The sequence below is a fragment of the Nilaparvata lugens genome, chromosome 3 (assembly GCF_014356525.2).
Source record: "Nilaparvata lugens isolate BPH chromosome 3, ASM1435652v1, whole genome shotgun sequence".
Lineage (NCBI taxonomy): Eukaryota > Metazoa > Arthropoda > Insecta > Hemiptera > Delphacidae > Nilaparvata > Nilaparvata lugens.
Genome location: NC_052506.1, coordinates 60885039 through 60910009, shown reverse-complemented (window position 1 = coordinate 60910009; position 24971 = coordinate 60885039). Strand labels below are relative to the sequence as shown.

Below are 24971 nucleotides of genomic sequence, written 5' to 3'. Positions count from 1 at the left end.
ACCTCAGTCAAGACATTTTCAAATGTTCACATGGTCAATAGTGAATGGTCAAAGTTAATGGTCAAGTATAAGCCGAGTTCGCTTCACAAATGTGCATTGAAATTATATCGATAGTGTATCATTGGCCATAGAAATCATATATGTTCCAGTGCACACGTTGTAAACCGTACCTGATTTGTACAACATGTTCAAATGTCTTGACCGGGCTTGGTCACTCCGGTCAAAAGGGGTTATTCTGGATGCATTGTATAAATTGGAATAAAAATTTCCACTATATCTTTCAAATGATTTTCTTGGGGAGATTGTCGGATGTCTTAAACTGGAAACAATAGTTTATCAATTTATACTTTTTTTACTTTTTCCTCAAGAACAAATTTTTCAATAACTTAATGCATCATTTATCTACTATCAGGTGCGCCGCCTAAAGAGGTTTTTTATTCTCATAAATTTACAATGCTTCTTCATACAACATGAATAATGGATACAAACTATTTTTTTCTTAGCGTTAATTGTGATTTTATGCTTTAATGTAATTTATTTGACATAGAGTTTTGTTTTTCATTTGACCAAATTTTTCAAGAAGTTATGAGGGAGTCAGTTATCCTAAACTTCATCTGATGCCAATATGGTAGAGATAGTTATTATCATCTATTACCAAATCTCTAAAATTACCTATATTACTAATATCTTGTGTACTTTGAGAACTCTAATAAATCAATGGCTGTTTGTATCTGAACAGCAAGCTCTTTTAATTCAAAATTCTAATACAAATTATTAGATGATAGTATGGTAATAGAACAGCAAGCTCTTTCAATACAAGATTCTAATACAAAAGCATTAGATGATAGTATGGTAATAGAATAGGAAGAAAACATAAGAAGAATGGAGATACTGTACATTCAATCGTTTAGAATTAGATAGCATTTATTCCATTTATTTCTCTGCATTTATTTCAAAGAACAACTCATTTTTGTAAAATTATTAAGTTTGTTGAACAGCCGTAGGATTTACACTTCCTAATTATTATCAATCACGACACTAGAACCATATTACTCAAAAACCCTTGTTTATTGAACCAGATAAAAATTGAATGGTAAGACTGGAATGGTGAAATGAGAGCTGTGAACTCTCATTCCAAATGCTTTTAAATGCTTTTCTAAACAGCCTGATATTGATTTTAAAACTATCTGATGTAACATAAGTGACTATATAGAATAATACTGACTAATACTAGAATAGCATTGATAGTAGTGATAACTTTCACAAAGATAATGATTGGAGCTAGTTGCGGTAGTTCCAGTTTCACGAGTTTCAATAATCTTTTGTATCTTGAGCTGCGCTTTGTGGATAAAAGTTGAGAAATGATTGCCATAAAAAGCATTGTTAGCGCGTAATGGGATGGGAGGGATGAAGACGTAGGGAGATTAAGCGCATTGCGATAACGCACTAACAAACAGGGCTTCAACTGCTACTTGCGAGTCTCAAGATGCTTGCCAGCTGGATTAAATAATTCTCGGATCTACTCTATTAACTTAATGGCTTGAAAGTGAAAGATGACGGGATTATTTTGTATGGCTCTTATATGGAGTCGCAGGCAGTGACAAGGCCCTCGACATAAACTATGGCCCACTGTTGTCTATGCTCTGCATTCGAGAACCCAATTTCGTTTGCTGTTAATTTGTCGCAGAAAGTCTGAGGGTTGGGATGAGCATCGGAGGCGGCATCTTAGAAAGTCGAAGCCGGGATCAAACTGGATTTACCCAACATTAAAATGTAAAAGTGGATGACACCGGAATATAACTTTACTAGTGACTCAGCTTATCCTTGGCTCTATTGTTTATTCCATACAGTGATCAAATAAAACCTTCTACACAAATTGGTTGATTTACAGCTATGATTGAAAAACTGTTAATATAAATATATATTTTATTAAAAACTGTTAACAGATAATATTTATAAATGACATACTTGGTTAAGATTTTTTAGTGACTATATTGCAATATATAAACTATATATGACTATAATATATAATATTGCTATAACATATGACTATATTACATATTTAATTTCCTTTGTCTTGCGATTGAGAAAGATTTGATGTCTATGGAGACTGAAATCCCGGCACAGCTTCATAAAAGCTACACATGAACTGACAATATCGCTAGAAGCCTAAAGTCTCGCGATAATGGAGAAGGAAAACCCAATAGTGGAGCTCAAAAGGAAAGGAGCTGCCGGATTTTAGCTGCCTTACACAACATGAAAGTCATTGCATAGACTACGGAGATGTAACCAGATGTAACCTGGTTGCTACTAACCAGATGTAAGTCGGAACTTGTGCGATGGGGCTAGTGAGGATGAGCAAACGAATGCGGAATGCTGCAGAACTAACCTCTTGACCTGTCCTAACATGGAAATAAATTATTGTAATATAGATGACCTTATTAAAGCAAATGAAGCAGTTGCTGAAGCAACATTTTTTGAAAAACATTTAATAACTCCAAACATGTAAGAACATCTTCGTCCAATCAATGAATGAAAATAATAGCATAACATTTCACAAGTGATATAAGAAATTGTTCAATTATGTTTGTAATATAATGGAACAAGCATTACCTAACATTATCATTATCGAAAAAAGTCTCATTGACAATAGATATTATATTGATGTGAATCCATCTCCATCATATCGCTTTTTGAAGAGATAACAAGAATGTTGTTCAAAACAGTATGAACTACCAGCTCTCTTAAAATAACGGAAGGATAAAATTTTAGAATGAATGGTTATATAAATAGAGGGAATTGGAGTTTCTTCTTAAATCAGTAATCATTGAAATGGTTGACAATATTTCGAAAACACGGTCCTTGAAACCATGTATTTCTGAAAAAAAAATTAAATTTCTTCGCGAATTGGAGAATTTTATAAGTGAATGGATCGATTGATCAAGTGGCTTGTAGCTGGAGAAATGGCTATTTAATATTGTGACAAGCGTGACAGTAGAAAAGTGCCTTCTGTGAGGATGTTAACAAGTTAGCGTGAAAATGGAGTGCTGGAGGACCTGCGATGTGAAGCACTGCGACTAGCAGCTTTATTACAGTTTCATTACAAAAGACACGGTATAATTCGGATGAAATATATAAGCCGTGACAAGGGTGGATGGGGGCGCCGTGACATGTGCAGGCGTCATGCCATGTTAACAGCCAACTGGAGTAAAGAAAATCGAGGAAAGGGTCGTAGAATAGGGGATGATGAGGGAAGAGAGCGAGTCTATTTTACGAGATTTCACTCGAACTACTGGTGCAAACGGATTAGAGCTTAACGCAAGAGGGAATAGAGCCATAAGTCACTCGGCTCTCGGCTCTATCTCGCTCTATATCAATCGGGCTCTCTTTTTTATCAGCTCGGCTTCCTCCTAATTGCATCCTTTGTCGGAAGTGTGCGTAGCGTGAAGTCGCGACCCCAGGGCAGCCTGAAAGCACCGGCCAGTTAATTCCGTTTGACACCCCGAAATCTACAGTCTCGCCAGTTATTTATAAGTGTGAATTCAGAGACGGATATTCACTTGTAGCAATTATAGGGCTCGTTCATCGAACAACGACGATGTCATTACAGAGAATGGTCGACTGAAAGAGCGCTTGCCAGGTCGAGTGAGTTTGCACCACACCCCCGTTCGTCATCCAACGATTGGATAGAAGATGCACTACCCCTTTCTGCTTCACTTGTCTTGTTTGTGTCAATTAATTAAGAAACAAAAGACTTTCCATCATTTAACTGTGTTATAGTCAGCAGAAGGGTGAAAGATTGCATAGCTGATGTGCTACCCTTCTCAAAGAATAACTTTTCTCTCTATGTCAATCTCATTCTTATTTCTCTCACCTTCTCTTACCGTTAGAGAACTACTGGATTCATATGAAATTTATAAAAAAATGTTCCATCTCACCGTGATCTGAGGGCTAATTAGAGACATCACAGTCATTTCATGTCTCATTCGTTCACTTCACTTCTCTCATTGACTCATAAACAGTTCTTCTCTCTCACTCTCCGCTCTCCCTTTACATTCCGTTGAGTTCGATTCTCTCCTTCACTGAACTAATACCTACCCGTGAAATAGGTTATAACTTATAACCAAAGATGTAATGATATCTTCAATCTTTTCATTAAACATCATTCAAGTTAGCCATGCAACACCGAGACCGATTAATGGGATTTGCTAGACAGCGGAAAGAGAATCACTTTTCTTCCAATCAAGCCATATTTCCGCTCAAGCTCCAAGCAGGTCCTACATACTTCGAATGGGAGAAAATTGATTAACAGTAATACGACCACCTTCTGTTCAGCGTTGAGAGTTGTCGGTTTAATTATTTTAAAAAATTATATGATGATTGATTCACATGATTAAGAATCATTAGAAATGATAGCACAGCTCCTTTATCTAGCTTAGAAGTGGATGCTAGAGATGTTATCCTAGTTCAGGCATTATTATATAGATATACAAAATTCTGAATTCCCGATCCATGATACCGTTGTCCTTCTATATTCAATGGAAGTTTTCTCCTTTTCAATTGAATGATCTGGGAAGTGCTAAAAGGTTTGCTTCTGGAGTATTTTATCAAGTCAGTTTAGGAGTCAACTCTCTGTAAAATCTGTAAAGTCCGAAGATCTTCATGTCATAGTATATAGCTATATACTATCCTTGGGTCCTACTTACTTCAAATGGGAGAAAATTGATCAACAGGAATACGATCACCAACGATCCAATAATTTGCATAAAATTATGCGAAGTTTATTTCAATATGAATTCATAAAAATGTTCATTGCAGGGAAAGGAATAACAAAATATCTCTATGGATAAAACCTATCACAAATAAAAAATAAAAAACTCAACATGTCCTCAATCAACAATTTAAAAATCACACTGTGATACAATAGTTTACAATCTTCAGTTTCAATCTCTTGGGTTGCTTATAGGCTTATAACACATAGCACATAACATAGACTTGATAAAGATTGAATATGTGCTTCATAGGGACTGTGCAGTCATCAGTGGTCACTCGTTCCAGTAATGAGGAGAAAAGTTTACTTGTTCAATTTAAGTATCTTTGAGAACGGATAGAGAATTCTATCCAATCCTAACTCCTGTTAGCATTAGCGTTTATCAAGGATTTATTCAAATTTTTCAGAGCTCTATTCTGGGCGTGAGCGAGACTATAAAATTCGAGAAACTATGCAGGGACAAACACAACGAATATTTTACCGTTTGTATTAATGCTTTCTTCGGAACTCAGCCACGTTTTTCATGCAAGTTTGCGATTCTACTTGTGAAAAACACATTTGCTCCATCTTTTATGTATAATAATTTAACACGAAAAGTTGGAAATAGTTCTGGAGCTAGCGTTTTGCATCAGGCTTGTAACGAGATAATTTATGTAAAAGACTTGATTAAATAATAAATCAATCCGGCAGACCAGCTGGGAACAATGAAGGTGAGCGAAATATTCACTTTTTCTTTAGGAGACGTGGAAGGTGTTGACCTGGAATAATGCGACATTGCCTGCCGTCCATGAAACTATTGCTTAATATTATAGAAACATGTCAGGCAAGTAGTCACTACCAATTTGGCGATCCATCTCATGTTAACCGCTACCGGAATTGCTTCCTTGAACCGCCCTGGGAGAATATAAATTACCAAATTCAACAACAACCTCAAGAACAAGTGCAAGAAGAACAACGATCAGAAGACCTACAACGTTCACCGACACCCAAACTGTTAATGCTCAGGTCGTAAAGATACTTGAATTATAATAATATCTGATAAGCTGCATCGTGTTACAAATTTTACAGCCAGACCCTGCTATTCTAATATTTTTGGCTATCAGCGGTCTCTAGAAATTTCAACCATGAGAATACATTAAAGAAAAAAAAACATTCTCCAGTAGATTCCAGCGAGAAGGTAGTCTGAAATGAATATAAGTCTACAGATCGATAGCAGTTGTTGATAGTTAAATAAGTAATGATTACTGCGGAGGGAATTGATTCTTAATTTTCCACACGATTTACAAAAATTCAAACAATTTACCTCAATGTGCATAATGTATAATAGTTAGATAAAGAGGTTTCATTATAGAACAATATAATTGATAAAATATTCTATGTAATCCATTTTAACTGCTTCTCATATTTTCCCACTGTCTATAACTAATTTCCATCCTTTTTTAATAATCGTATTAAATTTTGAATATTGATCAGTGTAAGAGACAATTTAATTAGAATAGAAAATAATTTATTCATCAGAATATTCTGTACAAATACATTTGAATATTATTTGGACAAAATTTTCAATTCATACCTAATAAATCCATCACGAATCAAAAATTCGTTGCAAAAGCACATCAATTCATAGAAGTTACAGAAGGTATCACTTTCACTTTCCTTGATTGAGAGGAAAATGATTGAATGCTGAAAACTTGAACCCTCAGAAAGATTGGATAATGTAAACTCGAAGCCCACTCTGTCTGGGGTCTATGGCTGTTTTTGTGTGTTGTGGTTAGTAGATACAAGAAGCGCGTGTTGTTTGTGTATGTGTGTGTGGCAGAGGTGCAGAGGTGCAGAGGTGCAGAGGTGCAGAGGTGCAGAGGTGCAGAGGTGCAGAGGTGCAGAGGTGCAGAGGTGCAGAGGTGCAGAGGTGCAGAGGTGCAGAGCACACAAAGTTGCGCGCTTGTTTCTAATTGAGCTGGGGTCTTTCTGTGGTAGCCGCAGCTGAATTGTCAGCATTAGCTAGATGGGAAGCATTAATGCTTAAAATGAGGAATGCTGAGAGTTTGAAGTGAATCTCACTATAGGAGAGCAGAGACAACAGCAGTCAGCTTAGCTTATTGAGGACCTGATGGATTAGCGTCCGATCTCCATATGAATACAGGCCTGGTGGTCCTGTCACACTGCTCGTCCCTAACCTCCTCTAATTCGGGAGATCCTCCACTCCATGAAAAAATTATCCTTACATCAGGATTATATTCACATATATTGGGGTCCAAAAAATTGGGTTCGTGGAATGAATTCATCCCAATATTGATATCCCTATAAAGAGACTTCAATCTTCTATGACATATAACCTCTTAGAAATTGGAATAATAACCTCATTTTGGGATAATTACATTATTACCAAGTAATTTTGTACTTCATCAAACCAAATTTGGGAAACAATTTTTTTTTTTGTTTAGCCTGTTGTTTCTCTCCCTATTATTGTCATGACATCAAAAGAAAAGAAAATTTAAGTGTAAGTATCACCTAAATATTCTAACAACTCTACTTATTCATGACCAATGAATGTTTTGGAAATCAAGTACCACTATTTTCAAAGACATCAATTTATTACTCTGAGCTACCAGAAATTATTCTAGAATAGTGATATCGTATATTTTTCCTAATAAAATCAGATTTGAATTTAAAATAGAAATTAATAATTAGTTAGAATTATCAAGTTGTAGCACTTGCTTCTTTTTTTGTTAGTTGCAAACTTTCTATTTCCCAACAGTAACTTACAACTAATTATGTGTGAGTACACACGAAAGCATGCTCCTGTGAACCTGTGAAATAATATTTTCTATTAAAATAAAGTTGATTTTTGGCAATATCTCAAGTATCTTCAATAATTATGGAAAAGTTCCACAACATCAATATCCACTATATAAACTTTATCGATTATACAAACATATATTGATTCATGCCTAGTAACTTTGATATAATGCATGGTATAACTTTTCTACTATTTATTAGAATTCTATTGTATAATAATGAATAGTGGAACTATTAGTACGTTTTTAGAGTGGAGGAAGTGTTCAACTGATCCAACAATATTGTTGGGGAAAGAAAGAAGTTCAGAAACCTAGGGTTGTGATCGATGCTTCGAAGTTGAATGAAACTATATGCCTGAGAGCAGAATCTACGAATTAAGTTGAACAAGTTTAGTATCGCTATTCATTACAATCATAAGAACGGAGTTGAAAAATGACGTTGTTTATAGATAAGGGGGAGAAAGAATTCAACATACCTGTATATTTCTTCAGAGTCATCAATATTAGATTTCAAAATGCGTGCAGAGCTAATAAATTACATGCAGTATTTGGTTACCACAGTTGACAGATTGTATATATAAGTGACAGACAGAGATGGCAAGGTATCAATTTGAAATGACTTGAGTTTTGACCTGGCTATGAATAAAACCGACATCTTTGATTATGAGCTTCAGCCTGACTACTACGAGTATTGGTATTATGAAGTGGTTGGGCTAGGACAAAGATAAACGTATGCTACTGAAGCGGTTATATATTGGAAAGAGAAAGACGAGAGAGTGAGAGTAAAAAATAATCAAACTTATGAAGATTAATAGAGACAACGCTCCTGGGGATTCGGTAGCTAGCCAGAAGAGAGAGAAAAAAGAGATACGAGATAGAAATAGCCTGAGGAAAATCAAGAGTTGAAAAATTGAACAGAGAAAAGGACTAGAATCATAAGTGAATAGGAATATTAGAACAGTAAAACTAGGGAACATCTTTCTGGAATATTAGCATTTCCAATTAATCTTATCTCTCTGATTGGACAAGCAACGGTCGCTTGGGAATTGCCGTTGGTAGGGTGACCGCCTCACTGATCATCACGTATCATGATAGCTTGCCTACGGTTTCAATCCCAACCAAAACTTTGGGCACATGTCGTATCATCATAGTAATCTTACCAATAACCAATAAACGATGTGGATTATGTGGTAATACGATGTGTATTATACCACCCACAGAGAAGAAAAATCTACTCAATCAGTATTTCCAGGATTGCTGACACTTTAAGGGATGAATTAAAGTGGTAGAATATTAGAATTTTGGAATTCGATCATTACAATATTAAGTTACACATTGAAATTTGCAATTGAACCTAGGTTCCTCAATGCAGAATGCACAATAGGCACAACATTTAATCGAGGAGATAGCAATTTCCGATCCTAAGTCATCATTTTTCTTCAGTTTAATTGATCATTATTTCTTGACTTCAGTATAGTGATTTCGTTTCGAATTCAGTCCAAACTTAATTCTACTAAATAGAGTATGTTGTTTATCATAAAAGGACACTGCTTCATTCAAACAAGAGTGATCATATTATTATCGATACGTTTTTCTATACACATTCAATCACAACAATAGTATTAATAATTGAACTATACGAACTAGATATGCATTAATGTAGACTACCTGAATGCCATACAATATAGAAAATTGAATAATCAATTTCGTGTTTGACTTGATCTACTTCCTTGATTTACTTACTTGATATTACTCAGACCAAAATTGAGGTGATTTGCTCACAATTAATCACCATTATTGGAACTGAGATCATTCTCACTCAGGCTCGAGAGAATTGTTTGCTTGTGTATGTGTGTGTTGATATTTATTGGTGTTGTGAGGCGCCTTTTGTCTGTGTCAAATCGAGTGGGTGTGTGAGTGGAGGATGTTACATGCAGGAGAACATGGACAAATTCCGATGGTAATGGGCTGCACTTTGAAAGGTAGGACATTGTCAACGAGAGATCCGTGTGTGGCTCTCATTGAAGAAACAAAGAGGAGAGAAGGAGTGGAGGGGGGGTGGCCTCATGAGACTCATTCATATTGGCGCACCAGGCGTCCTCCAGCTCATTAGGGCGACAAACGTGGAAAGAAATAAAAAATGGAGACGCTATCGCACTACGATGAATGATAGACGCGGCGCAATGAATGGAGCGAGAAGTGGCGTGTCAGAGTATTTAGGAGTCGAGCCACCAGACCAGCGCCTGCCTAGGTGGGCCGGATGATGGAGTGAAGAAACAGGGGGCTACCGTGTCCGCGGGGGGGCCTCTGGCGATCAATCTCCGCCCGTCACTCGAGGATTACCGTAATTGCATCAGATGCCAGCGACATAAGTAGCCGGGCACGACTCGCCACAGCCACAGCCATAACCCAGCTTCTGCTCTCAGCTTGATACTTCAAGCATTACTTGATACATTCATCCTCCTCCCCACCCCTTATCAGCCCAACAGGTCCACTTCAGATTCCAACCACTACCTCCTCCCCCTCCATCATCTATCATCTGCCAGTAAAACCGTCTATCAAATCCATGACTCTTTCTTTCTTCGTCAATTATCGATTTCCATAGTTGAATTTGGTTACTGATCATAATCTCATTCTAGACAACATCCACTCTCCTGCAACTCATTCACCTTCTCACCTCTTCACTCGTCATTCCAGTTTGTCATTTTATATTTGTGGCCTCTGTGCTACAACTCAGCCTGAGCCTAAAACATTTCTCAACAATCATGAATATCTTATAGTCCTATAACTTTTCATCCTCGTGCATATTGCATTTTTTCAAATTACTTTTCAATTGCTCTAATAATTGATAACAATAAATAACTTAATAATAAATTTGACTTTATTTCTGCGTAAAAATATACAAAACAAGTGAAAATTAGTAAAAGCAACATAAGCAAACAGTATTTTACATTATCATTCTGTTCCACTATAGAAAATATAATTAAAATAAAAAACAATATAGCTAATGACTTACTCTACTAGAGCTACAGTGCATGAAATATTCGTGAGAATAGCATGCACATAAGCAAACAATACAGTAGAAAAAAGGTGATCATCAATAACATGAAGGAACAGAAAATTTACGAGATTGTATTCACATCTCACCCTTCCCTTATATTAAGCAGGCTATTCACTAACCGATTTGATGTCCACATTGTGGTCCTACCTTCGCATTTACGGCGAAACGCAGCTAAAGATTTTCATGAAATTTGACAGATATGTTCCTTTTTAAATTGCGCGTCGACGTATATACAAGGTTTTTGGAAATTTTGAATTTCAAAGATAATATAAAAGGAAAAGGAGCCTCCTTCATACGCCAATATTAGAGTAAAAATCAGACTATGGAATTATTCATCATAAATCAGCTGTCGAGTGGATTATAAATTGCATGCCATGACGCATGCAAGTCAATATCTCAATGTAACTTGTTGAAAAATCAGCTGCTGTGTGGACTATTCATTGCATGCAATAACGCATGCAATTAATAACTAAAATAACATAGTATTGTCTCTCGACTTTTCTCTGGTTTGAACTCGGGGTGTCCTGTTGCCAGTATGTCTTGAAAGAGATTAGCTTTTGATGTTAGCATTTTTGATACACCAACCCCAACAGCCATTATTTATTATTGTGTTTTCACACCGATATCTCGCCGACACGACATACAGACAGGATTTACTCTGATGGACAGTATAAGAGGAGGCTGTGGGTTATAACTGCGCGAGGTCTACTGTTCACAGAACTACTAGTATATTATCAAACGAATTCTGAGAGTCAGCTAAGTTTGAGATATATTATTTTTTCTACTACATAGCTAGTAATATGAATATATTAATATTACTTCATATCAATTGTGAATATTAATTATTTTGAGTCGGGAAAGGTAAATATGCCAAATCTGCCTAATCCTTGAAGACAAGAAGAAGAATATTAAATTTATTCTACTTTCCAGACATTGAATTAAATATTGTTGTCCAGCTTCATTTCATCTCACCTCGATTGAAATCGAAACTAAATTTACCTTCAAATAATTATATTATAATAATTATAAAATTATATTAATATAATTTTTATTTATAATAATTATATTAATTGTAATAATTATTCATAATTCAAAATTCAAATTGAAATTATTTATTTCTTTAGAAATTACAAGAAAGAGAATAATCAATACAAAAAATTCTCGCAGGACTGGAAATTTGATCGTAAGATCAAGACATCTGTGTTTAGAGGGATTGAAAAACATCTAATCATGTTGCAAGATCTTAGGTAGTAGGTAGTAGACCTCAAGATCTCAAGGTGTTAGGTAGTAGACTTATTCGTCTTTCAAGTTCCTGTATTTGCAAATCACTGTGATGCATATTGCCTCACTGATACAAAAACTCCCCAATAATCTAAAATTTAGTACATTCCAATGTCCACAAACATCTTCAAATTCCAACCTGGAAATTTCAGGTTGAAGCTCAGTGTATCCAGTTCACTGGTATTCCTGGCTCAGAAGATCGCGAGGTGCCACAGATGGGGATTAAGCTAATAAGACAGAACGATCGCACACTGACTGCGACTGGCCCACCTCTTGTTCAGCTTGTTAACCCGATAGGGAATTAATCGTAAGAATCTCTGGGGACAGGAGGCTCCTGGGTGATCGGGATGATTTTTACGATTCGTGTTAAAAAGAAGATAAATCGTTTCTGAAGGTGTTTGATAGCGTGGGAGAGTTTATTTATGCTGTCTTCAGGACACATATATTGTGGATTGTGCGATGGTTAGGGGGGGGGGGTGTGGTTGAGCAAGGAAGGAAGGGGTGTGGGTAGATGCGTCGAGGGACTTAGCTACAGAAGCGTGTCACGTTGACAAAGCTGTTGACGTCTGGAGAGGTCGGTTGACTTCTCCAATCGCCCAACCGAGAGCCAATCAAGAAGTAGAATGCCTCGCATTCTACGAGGATTAGGCTCTGATCCGATTATATCTTATTAAAATGGGTCTTGTTGGAGGGGCTTATCGTTGGTGACGGAGAGACGAGCTCGATCGATAAGGACTGATTCTTACATTCTGTTGTGTATTCTCGACTGTCATACTCGTTTACAAAGAGCAAGTTCATCTCATGGCTGAGAATGTTGTGCTCTGCTCGGCTCTGACAGAAGCATGCTGCGTCTCCCGTTGCGTCATCTTCAATCAGCGAAATTCTCCCATAAGAATCAACAAAATGTTGAACCAAAGAGAGTTGAGAGTTCCTTCCCAATCAATTCCATTACAACCTAATGAATCAAGGCTGTTGAAGCTAAAACTAGCTATAGATTGATAAAAATATGCGATTAAACTAAATACCTGAAACAAGGATTCATTTGCTCTATGTAGTTCACATAGAAGCGAAATTGTACTGAATCTTACATCTTGCTGTCTTCATTTTTTTAAATTGAAACACATTATTCTAACGTGTTCTAAAAAAGTTGCAATCTTTTGCGAGAATAATCAGAGCGTCACTCTATTCAGGAGTTGATCACAATATTGGATCAACAAGTAGACCTTGTGATCACATCTCTCCCATCACGACATTCTCAACAGCTTCCTGCACTTAAAATCAACTACAAACCTCTCGTACTTTGCGGATCACATTTACATTTCACTATAAAAACTATTAGGCTACTAGGCTACTCTCTCACGGCTCCGATAGCCCACTTTCCAAGGTACCTAGAATACAATTCCAATGTATTCCAAGTACATTGCTACTTCCTATACATGCCTTGGCCTATTTACACGCATACTTCACCAGCTAATAGCTGAATATAAGTATTATGCATTCTCATGTACTTTCATTCACTTTAATTTGGTAGTTCCAATTTTCTTTTGGCATCACTTTGACAACCTTTTGAGAATTTTATATTTACCTAAACAACAATTTGTTGGCTGCCCAAGGCGACACGAATATCGACTATAGAAGTGTATTTGAAATCCCCCTCTTTCGGAGTAACTCAACTGGATATTATGAATTTGATGCGATGGGAAAATTAAAAGGAAATACATGAGAAACAAATAGAGATGAAAAATCCGCTGACTACAAAGTCATTGAACTCGAATCTAGCATCTTTCAATTTCATTGTCTACTGAGTTTATGTGGAAGAGGAACTCATGTGTGTTGACAGAATCAGATACAGAATCTCAAGTACTTTGAAATATCAGTTTCGTATCTCCCATCATTAAATCTAAATATGATTCATAGCACAGAAGATCTCTTCATCTTTTTTCCGGACATGGATTAATATGCGGAAAAAATACTTCTTAATTGATCATCTATTCTATACTGAAGAGTGTACTGTATTAGGTAGGTTCAAAACTCATTTCAATTTACAAAAGATAAGGACTTCTAGGGCAAACCTACTGAATGTTATCCTGCACTGTAAATGAAACTAATTAGATATGCTTGAATGTGTCCTGAGTAATGAAAAAATTATCAAGAACCTTGTATAAAATCATAAACATTATGATTTTTTACAATAATATGTGTCTTTGTGAGTTACTGAATGAATTAGTTGATAACTTTCTCGAATTTAACATTCATTCTGATTGAAGAGTTGTGTAACCCAAAATATTGTGAGTTGCTTCAGTCATAAGCTCAACAGTAAACGAAACTTCATATGAAATTTGAATCAACTGCGATCAATCAAAGAACAGACTTTTCACAAGTCTGCTGTGATTTATCAAGGTTATCTCCAAAAAGGTCCATCTCTTGAAAATGGTGAGATAGGATAAAAATTGAGACAGCAGAGGGAATATTGTAGTCTGTGACAGAGAAAATGGAACATTTTTTATAAAGCTCACAATATATTAATATATTGATGTTATTAGTTTAAAAATTTATTCTAATTATCCTGAATTATGCTAAATTTGAGTCGGAACAGGCAATAGTCCAATACCTGATTGAAAGAAGAGGGAAAAGAAGACAAAAGTGTTCTTAAAGCTCAATCCAATCGACATTAATTTACAAATTACAGTTTAAACTGCTCATATAATCAATTGCAACGGAATTCCAGTTTTGAGTAATGTAAAACGAGTTTGCAGCACGATAAGAGAGACGATTTGCAAAATGTATATTTTGCAGTGTGTTCATAAAACGAGTGAGTGAGGGATGAAGTTCAGACGGCGCAGATGATAAAATTAGATTTGACTTGGTAAGGAGGTATATAGGGAAAGGGTCTGGTCGCCACTTGATGGCTGACTAAATCTCCCTGAAATAATGCTGATGGAGTTAAAATCGGCCGGGAAAGTAAGAAAAGGGACTCGAATGTTATACAAAAATAACAGTCAGAGCGAAACATGTTTGAGGGTGAATTTATATCGGCGGTGCGGGAATCGAGCACGCAAAAACGATAAGGGTGAAGAAAACAGAGAAGGAAAGAGAATGTGAGAGGAGAAAGGAGGACTTGAGAGGGAATAAGCTATCAGGGGCTGCTCAGGGACTAAGTTCAGGGGATCGACCAAGGGAAGTAGTCTAAGAGGAGAGAGATAGGGTATGAGGGATCGGTAGCAGTGGAGGGAAACAAGAGAGAAACATAATGTATTCAATATCTGCTTCCTACACTTGTAATAACTCCATCAGCTTATGCGACATTATTTATACATGGAAGGACTGTGTCGCCGAGGGTGAGAAAGTCAATTTGTTCCAAAGTGGTCGGCACATATCTCAAATCGGCCTCCCAAGGGATGAAAAGGAGTGGAGGGGGAGTGAACGGCCACTCTTCAATTGTCGCAGATTGCCCTTCCACCCCTGTCCAGAATTCCCATTCTTGTCTCCTAAGCTCATCCGACCACTGATCAACATCATATCCAAATTATAGTTTAACTGCTCGGTGGAGGGTCGAACTGATATTATCTGTACAATTACTAAGCTGCATGGGTGGATGTTGGTGGTATACCAACCACAAGTGAATATTCTCATAGTTTACTGTGAATCGGAGACTCAAACTTCTAGATTACCTATAGTGTGGTCCACGGCAGTGGACAAAGATAGAATAATAGCGATGCCGATTTTCTGCATTAATTAATTATATTTCTACACTGTCAAAAACATTGTCATCGTTGTGGACCTAGTAAAGGATAGTACAACCGGCTTTGTCGGATGATAGACAAGGATAGCAAAACCAAAGTTGATCAAATACTGTCATTATGACGTGGACCTCACTATAGTACATCTACTTGACAAACATTGGACAACACTCCTCCTCATTCACACAAAACTGATTTTTGAAGCTGATTTATTGTGATATATTGTTGTCGTGCTGTGTTCAAACAACATATGCAAGACAAATTAGTGGTGAATTGAGACTCAAGATGAGTCGAAAAATGATGGAATAAAATAATAATATATTATAAGCAATCTTGAATTGGTGTTCGAACAATGTCTGTGATATAGGCTATTCCATGAGTGTTCTGGCTAATCAATTATGATATTATTTTTTATTGGAGAGAGTTTGAAAATTGTTTTTATCAATAATTCGAATTCTCTTTAATCAGTGTGTGATCAAAAACCAATATATATTTTTTTAATTTTCGTTTCAATTCATATCAATTTCAAAACAGTTCGATGTTATTATAGAGCATTGATTTTGAATTTTGCGAGTAGCTATATCAAATGGTCAATTCTAAGGCCCGCCGCAAAGTAGACCCACGCTAATCCACGAAAAACAACCCACCCGAGGGATGTTTTGTAAATAATTGCTAGGCTTTTCCAGACAAATGAATAATAATAAAACGAATAATCCACTACTTGTCAGCTGATTGATATGAATAATTCTATAGCAATGGTTTACAAAAAATCCCACGACGTGGGTTGCTTTTCGTGGATTAGCGTGGGTCTACTTTGCGGCGGGCCTAAAACAGATTCCATCAATACCTTGAAGTGTAATGGTATTCTTCCTTGAACGGAAATTCCAATATGGAACGACATCGTTGTAGGTTCAGTTATGAAGATGAAATGAGTAGAAAATTTCTTCTAAAATGACTTCGGATACTTTAAGCTTTCACTCGATTATTTATTCAACATCGCATTTTCATATTAACAAAACTTTATCGCCTGAGAAAATGATATGAAACTTTGTAGAATGCACAAGAGATGACTATTTATTTTTTTTGATGATATTAAAGAAGACTCGTCTTTTGTATCTGCGAACGGAGCTATGCCGTTCTGACTAATCAAATGAAAGCTGTTCCCAAGCTCACACATCACTTCTATTCGTCTTTCGCCATTAATGATTGGAAAATTCAAATGAACATGCAAGGCTGTCAATAGTTCAGGATACGAGAGTAAAAATTTAATTAAAATAATTCTTGAAGTTTTTACATTTTGAAGAGGAATATTGCTTCAAGAATATAGCTACTCGTCGTGTTTAATTCCTTAACATTCATGATAACACTACGATTTTCAAAGCAATAAATAAAATTGGATGGAACTAACTCTTGAGTGGAATAGTAATTAATGATTTCACGCGTTCGGCAATACTGATAAATAGGACGCAGTTACCGATTTCGCTAATTCGAGTCGAGGTGAAACAATTCTCCGAACGATTCTCAAAACAGCCAGATAAATTGACATTTAGCGAATTTGGAAAGATAATTGGGTCAATTTTTCACGGATGATGGGAAGATGTTGCGGATTCAATATGTTAATGATGTTTGAGGATGTTCTGTTCATCACGATTTTGGCTGCTTGTCCTCACAGGCCGAATCCAGTCGGTAATAAAAGTAATTCAATAGGGCAATTTGTGACTCGCACATGTGGTTCGGTTGATTGGAATTTGATGGTGCCAGGTTAATGATAATCCTGTTAAGCGAAATAAATTGTATTTAACCGTTGAAGGTATATTGACTGGAATTAGGCAAGGCAAGCCGATGTTATGTTACGCCGATTGAATATTACTGAGCCGAATCGCATCACATCGATTGACGGTGGACCACATCCAGACATGCATTCCATTGGTAAGCTCTACACATTTCCTCACTCTGCCAATCACCCCTTACTCTTTCTCTCTCACACACTCTCAGTGAGCTAGCACGCAAATACACGGTGACTATCCAGCCTAAACGAGCCTCCATTTATTGTTAATACGTTGTTAATGTTTGGGGTCGCGAGTATCAGTGCCACTATCAGTGTTGTTGTTAATCGCTGGCGAGTGAGACATAAGCCAATAGTTGTCAGTTGTCACATGACATGATATTGTTGGCAGAATATACATTCAAATCATTCGTACCATAGTTCTAGATTGATTTTCAAACCCTCAATTGATAACTTTAATAATATGTCATTCATAGGTGTAGCGCAAACCTGGCCATTGTACAAGTTAGAGGTTCTATATTACTGAACGTGGTATGTAAAACGAATCACTATGAATTTTTTATATATTAATAGGTCAAATTATAATATAAAAACCAACGTATGTGGTGATACTATGATAGTTGTAAAATTCACTCAAAATAGTTTGGCAACAAATGACCCGTTTGAGCACTCGAATAAATGTTGGGTAATAGAAGAATCACTGATCAATTGACCAATGTGAGAAAGACCCAAGTCCAGAAGTGCCCTCTGATCTATTGATCAGAAGGCTTTATTGATCTATTGATCAGAGGGCTTCATTGATCTATTGATTGAAAGGCTATGTATTCAAACGTAGGTATTACCATATTGACCATCCTGTTGTTGATTATTATAGTCTCAGATTATCACGGGTTTTTTTTGCTGAACTTTAACAATTAGTCAAAGTGTGAATATTACTGGATCTACTACTATGATGACTTGTGCCAGTAATTGTGATGGACTGATTTCGGTTGAGCATGTTCAGCATGTTAAATGGGTTGACGGCAAGTATACGTCGATGTTAACACTTTGCACATGTTTTATTAGCAGCGATAGAGTACGCGACGAGAATGGTGGCCGAGTTTTTTGAGACAGATAATTTGAGAGAGCGGTTCCCTGGTGACTAATGACGGTGGTGGCGCCAGGCTTTTTTCGGTGTTTTCGCCGCGTTCGCTGAGTTGAGGCGTTATTCGACATATCATGCAGACAATTCCCGGCAGCATCCAAGGCACACGGCTATAGAGTGCAAAGTTGAAACCATTAGCGTCTTATCGCGTCGAAATTGCTCCCATATTTCTCGGTCTATCTTAATAATGCATCGGCCCCCAGAGAAGGTCGAGCTGCGATTGGCTGCCTGCGAAAAGAGGAGAGCGTCGAGAATTTTCGCGCCAGACGTGTGAAGGATTACTTCTCCGGGCCGAGGAACGAGAACCCCTCTGCTCTGCTCAACTCTGCACTCCGCACGTTGCCTAGGCGACGGATGTTCTTCTCTCCACTCCTAGGGGCGGTGGTCGCACTCTTTATCACAATCCTCCTCCTCCACCATCTCCTCCTTCTCCTCTTCCTCCTCCACCAACTCCTCCTTCTTCTCCTCCTCCTCCTTCTTCGCCACCTCCTCTTTGTTCTCCATTCATCCTCTTCTTCCTCCTACTTCTCCTCGTCATCTTGCATCTCCTACTCCTCCTCCACCTACTCATCCACCACCTCACCACCATCTGCAAAGTCGTCGTCGCTCCCGTTCCCCACTAAATGAAATTACTATAACGCCCGCCTGAAAGCGTCACGAGCTTTTTATCTAAATTAGCGAGTCGCCTCTTTATTAGCGGCGTCGGCCTTGCGGCGTCGACGTCGACTTGTTTTCTCGCTACTCAGCTATCTTCAGCTACTAGCCTGCAATTGGGAATGAAATTTGGTGGCACTCTACTGAAATTGACAACTATAACTGAACGAACAATGAATTATGATTCTATGAGATAAATATTGGACATTCGAGTACATGTTACTCGAATATTCCTATCTATTTCTATAGTATCGAGTATTGAGTTGGTATCTTATAAATATTGTTCTTCAGTTATATTCTGAAAAATGAAATCTCAAATTGGAAAAGATTTGAATATAAATTTATTTGGAACTCAAATAATTCTCCTTTGCCTTGAAAGAAACATAAACACCCATAACTATTTTCAAAATTAGTTCAATGTATTTTTGGAAGGAAACTTCAACTCACAAGGTATCATCAATCGCAACTGTAATTTTTTAGATGAATTCATAAAGAACTCGTGACGCTGACAATGAGACTTGTCGCATACACGACGTGTCATGTAAATACACTGGAAACACTAACATATCAGCGTTTGAGCATTGAAGATAGGAATTTTGTGTAAATTGTAAGTGTAAAATCAGTTCTATCTTCACCCAGGGATTACATAGTAGTAGGTCAACTTTACCTTTACTTTTCTGTGTTTCGGATATACACGATATTACTACGGTTCCGGCTTCCGAAAAGCAGTCGTTAAGTCAATGTCAGATGTCCTTAGATGTCCTTAAGTCATTGTCAGATGTCCAAATTAGGTGAGACCTGAAAACTCCGACATCAGACCTTAGCCAGCCAGGTCACTCGGCATTTACTTTTAATTTTACTTTTACCAAGTCCCTAGTTCTACCTATAGTCTGGATACACGATCATCAACCCTTTTTCTAATTTATAAATTACCTAAAGTAGATTTCATTTTCATTACACAACCATTGTACTATTCTTGAACCATTGACATAATCCAAAGAGAAAATTACTTTTGCAATATTTGTAAGATGTTAATCTTGTTAGTTTACATTTGCAATCTTATTGTGGCAACTGTTAGAGCTCTATTGCAGTTTGCTGACTCCAAAACATGGCAGCATGGGCCCAAACATTAACAACTCAACATTAACAGTAGACAGACGTATAAGTAGAATAAATGTATAATGGCGGTTGAAAGCAGCCTCAGAATGGAAATATTCGATGGCTGGGACTGCTAAGAATAGTCGATGAGATGGGGAGGGGTGGTGAGTGTTGACATTGGCTGGGACTGTACCAGGAGCCTGATAGATAGCAAGCATTACGGCCGTCGGGACGGCGCAAGACGTTAGCTAACCCCCTTTCCCCCTTACCCTTCCACCCTTCAATCACCCTGAAAAGCACTCACCCCCACCTCACAATTTCCCCCATCCAATATCCTCCAACGATTTCTCGTGCAGAGGAATTAATGCACATCTGAGGGGTGGAAGTGGCTGATTGTTCCCTTTCATATCTTCAAAATAATGTTTCTATTACCAGATGTGGACTGAATATTAGTCACTTAATGCGAAGAAGAATAACAGCTCTGATGAAGTCAATGATCATTAGCAATGATTCTATCTGAAGATGAACTGTGATGACTCCGGGTCACATTTTGATAATCTGAACTTACTACTCAACTAAGAAGTGAGTTGAAAACAATGTTTTGAGTGTGTAGAGTCTCAATTCTCTGTCATTATTTTATTAATTGAAATTATTATTTTCATCAAATATTGGAATTCTGAAAAGTGTATAATCAATTCGGTATGGGAGAATCGATCGCAGTAATTGAACGAGCGTTAGCGAGTTCTCACTTATGACTTCTAGGGGCCAAAGTCGTTTCCTGTCTGTTTGTATGTTCTACAATTACTTTAGAAAGAATTGATCAATCAGCTTCAAATTTTGAGAACGTATTCTTCAAACCTTTTTACAGGTCAAGTTCGTTGGACAACAAAATTGACTCATTCCTTCGTCCTTTCTGAGGATATAAGAATAACATTGAAAATGCATGGGAAAAAATGTTGTTTTAATTTATCATTTAGTTAGCTAGAATTAATTGCATGTTGTTTCTATGATTTCTTCATCCATTTAAAAAGCGGATGCTATTAATTAAGACTCAATGCTAAAGTCATTGTCCATCTGTGGGTTTGCTTGTTTGTGAGAATTATGGAAAAGCTCAATAATTCTCATTTCCCAAAGATTCTAAAATCAGAATGATATGAGCGAGTTTTTCAGCACAGGGGGCTCACTAGTGAGTAAATAATATCCAAATCTCGACTTCAATTCCACAAGTTTCTGAACTCGAATGAAATTCTTATTAGGGTACCCTATATCTTATGATATTAGTGTAATATAGAGTATATGATACATGATACATGACAATTTTTCAGTCTTTTTCATTCAATAATATAGAGTACTTATGTTACTCATCCATTTCAATGGAATATGCAGAATTTGGTGGAAATAAATTAGAGAGAGAAGACAGAATAGAGTGTGGATACGTCTCTTAACTCTTCATGGGTTTCTCTTGGTTTAAGGGATGGTAGAAGGAGCGAAGAGAGGGAAGTTCATGAAGTAGAAATAATATTGATACATGAATGAAGTATGTGAGTTACTCATGACAATCAACTCCATATATATCATGGGGAACTTTAACTTCATATAGATAGTATGGAAAAACAACAAATATTGTGCGATATTTAATATTCTATTTTAATCCATTTATAATACTGCAGTTTATCTCAAGAAACTAATTTTCCTGGTAAGATTATACCAGAACATTCAAGATAAATTTACAATTAGATAATAATCTGGGAACATTATCCGAAAAATATAACAAATCATACTATAATAGTTACAATCTTAATTATGTTGAAATAGAATGAAAATCACATTAACCCAGTTTCCATGTACCAACTCAAACAACAAGATTCCATACAGTCAAAATACGTATTATGGAACTGCCATTAATACACCACAACAGTTATTGCAGTTACAAATCTGTATTTCTGTAAAGTATATTTTTTATAAATAGATTGTTAATTAAACGGAATCACAAACATTATACTTTTCTCTATACAAGTCACAATTTTAATGTAATTTACATTAATATATTAAGTTATTCACTTATTCCGTGTCAGTTATTCCACCCGCTACCATTCAACTCTAATAAATTTTGAACTTTCTGATAAAATTTGCTATAAAATTATAAATACAAAGCTACTCTTCTGAGAAGAGGAACTAAAGAAAATTCTCAACACAATTTCTGAATATAATTGTCAATTCCATCAAGGTATAAAAATTTATTCGTAAGAAGGTGGAGAAATCTGAGTTTTCATTGGGTCGTTAACATATTCATTTCTAAAGGTGCCTCAAGATCTCTTTTGAATAAAAGTCTATAGAATTCCGTAACTTTCTCAAACTCACACACATAGGAATTGGAAATATTTCTCAGTACTGGGCTATATAGCTTTTATTTTGAGTTAAGTTTCAGTGACAATGCGTTTGAATAATGAGAAAAATATTAAAAATGTGAAAAGATCTTGGACAGACTTTTTAATGAGGATGTTGTTTCCTGGATCTAAACCAAGGTAGTTTGTGTGAATAACTGAATCACCATCACTGAAGTAGAAAAACTATCAAATGCATAAAGCATACTCAATATCACAGCTAACTAAACGAATTTTAAATTCCTTCCACTCGGTAGACTCTTACGAAGCACTATATTTACAAACAATTTTTCGACATTTTACAAGTGACGCTAACATAAATATATTATGTAGAAAAGTTCATCACTTGAAAACTCTCAAACAGTATTCAGGCTACTATATTCCACTTCATCACAACAATAATTTCCACACTGCACTGTTTCAGTTTCCAAAATGCTCTTAGATAAGTTGTTAGAAATCTCTAGAAACTAAAATTGAAAATTTTCTACTTTCATCGAGATCTCAAAATTATTCACCAGTTTACAAGAAGTGGACATAATTCAATTTATCCTTCCTTCAAAGAGTTTCTAGTCAGAGCAACTAACTATTACTCAAGTCCACTTAGCTGTCTGTCCTAATTTATTCCAAATATATAGTAACTTTTTATTTTTTTATCTCGTATTTTTTGGCAAAAATATTGCTATTTCAAATGACCTCGCTCTTTGGAAGAATAAAAGCTCGTTATTAATTTACATCAAATTTTCAAACCACCTAAAAAATTAATCAATTGTAATTATTATTAATTACTCAATCCAAAAGCATTCAAGAATCTGATTAGAACATATCACTCCACTAGAGTATCTCAGTAGCACTTGTCCCTAGAACATAACAACTGCTTGAATGGATTGTGCGAAATGCGCCTCCTACGAAGGACTATGCGGAGAGGCATCGGAGGTGTCTCTGAGCATCTCGGGCGAGGATACGGGCGAGACGGTGGTGGGGTTGAGGGGCATGGGGCGGCAGTAGGGGCTGAAGCGCTGCTGTGTGAGGCGGGGGTAGAGCGGGCCGGGCACTGAGGTGGAGGCGGCAGCAGCTGCCAGGTGCTGGGTGGCCAGAAGGTGAGGGGCGGCGAGGCGGCCGGTGAGGCAGGCCCACTGCTGGCTCCAGAGCGGTGAAGGCGGCGAAGGGCCGCCCCCGGGGTACTGCTGGCCGACCGCGTACAGCGATCCCATCGGACCCAGCATGGAGTAGGGTGCTGCGGCTGCTGCTTGCAGGAACAGGTGCGAGCGTGCCGCTAACAGTACGCGGTCCTCCATCGACAGGTTGCCGCCGTCCAACATTGACGGTCGCATGAAGCTATGCTGCTCCGTCAGGATGCTCTCCATCGTCTCCCTGTTCAACAAACAAATCAATATTATTGAAATCGTCGTAGAAAGTATCATTAAAAAAATGTTTTGTTCTAATGAATGAATCATGAAATAACTTAGTATCATAGACTAGATAAACAAATGAGTGGTAAATCTGGGTCAAATCTGAGATACTATGCAATAACTATCCATTAGAAAATAAATTATGTATAATATGGAATTACTATTATTGAATATTGGTTTTTGTTTTGATCGTTATAGATCCAGTTGGATCATGAAAGTGGTATTTTCAATTCTACAATCATGAAAGGGAAAACTTTTCAAGAAAATTTTAAAATTACGAGGATGATAGAGGTGTGGGAGAAATGAAAAATTAATGCAAGTTGCTGATTTAACGAGTACCTACAAACAATAATAAATCATTGTGAAATAATATTGTATAAATTATTCATGGAGTGATTGAATTATTGAGAATCCAATTGAATGGCGATGAAGACGACATAAGTTTTTATGAGAATAAATTTATTATTGTAGAACTGAAAAGACTTGGCGGAATTGTGTGCTAATTGGTTATTGTTTGTATTGAAAGTCGAAGTTGATGGATTAATAGGACGGTATTTGGAGAGATGATGAAGTGGCACATCTGCCAAATATTCTACATCGGACTTAATTCAGATTCATTCACATGAGTCGATGACTATTATTGCTCTATTTTAAAATTTCTCAATAGTTAATTGATTATTTTTCACAAATTTCGCAACATCTCAAAATGAGCTTCCCTGAAGAGTAAAAGTGTTATTATGTATTCCCTGCTTGAGTATCATTTCACATTTAAATTCACAAATTCCAACAATTCTATTCCTACCTATTAATTTGTTGATGAACTTCCAGTTAGTGAACAGCTTCCT

At 36.7% G+C, this 24971-nt stretch overlaps 1 protein-coding gene across 2 annotated transcripts in view; it reads right to left on the bottom strand.

The window, feature by feature from the left end:
• Positions 1-21926: 21926 nt before the first annotated feature.
• Positions 21927-24971, bottom strand: part of LOC111046343 (T-box transcription factor TBX20-like) — a 57678-nt gene continuing 54633 nt past the window's right edge. Inside the window, exon 6 of one of the 2 annotated variants that reach the window (XM_022331869.2) lies at positions 21927-24088. In XM_022331869.2, the coding sequence (XP_022187561.2) occupies positions 23620-24088 (469 nt within the window). In that variant the 3' untranslated portion in view covers positions 21927-23619. The remainder of the gene's footprint in view (positions 24089-24971) is intronic. The other variant, XM_039424270.1, reaches the window with a different exon arrangement.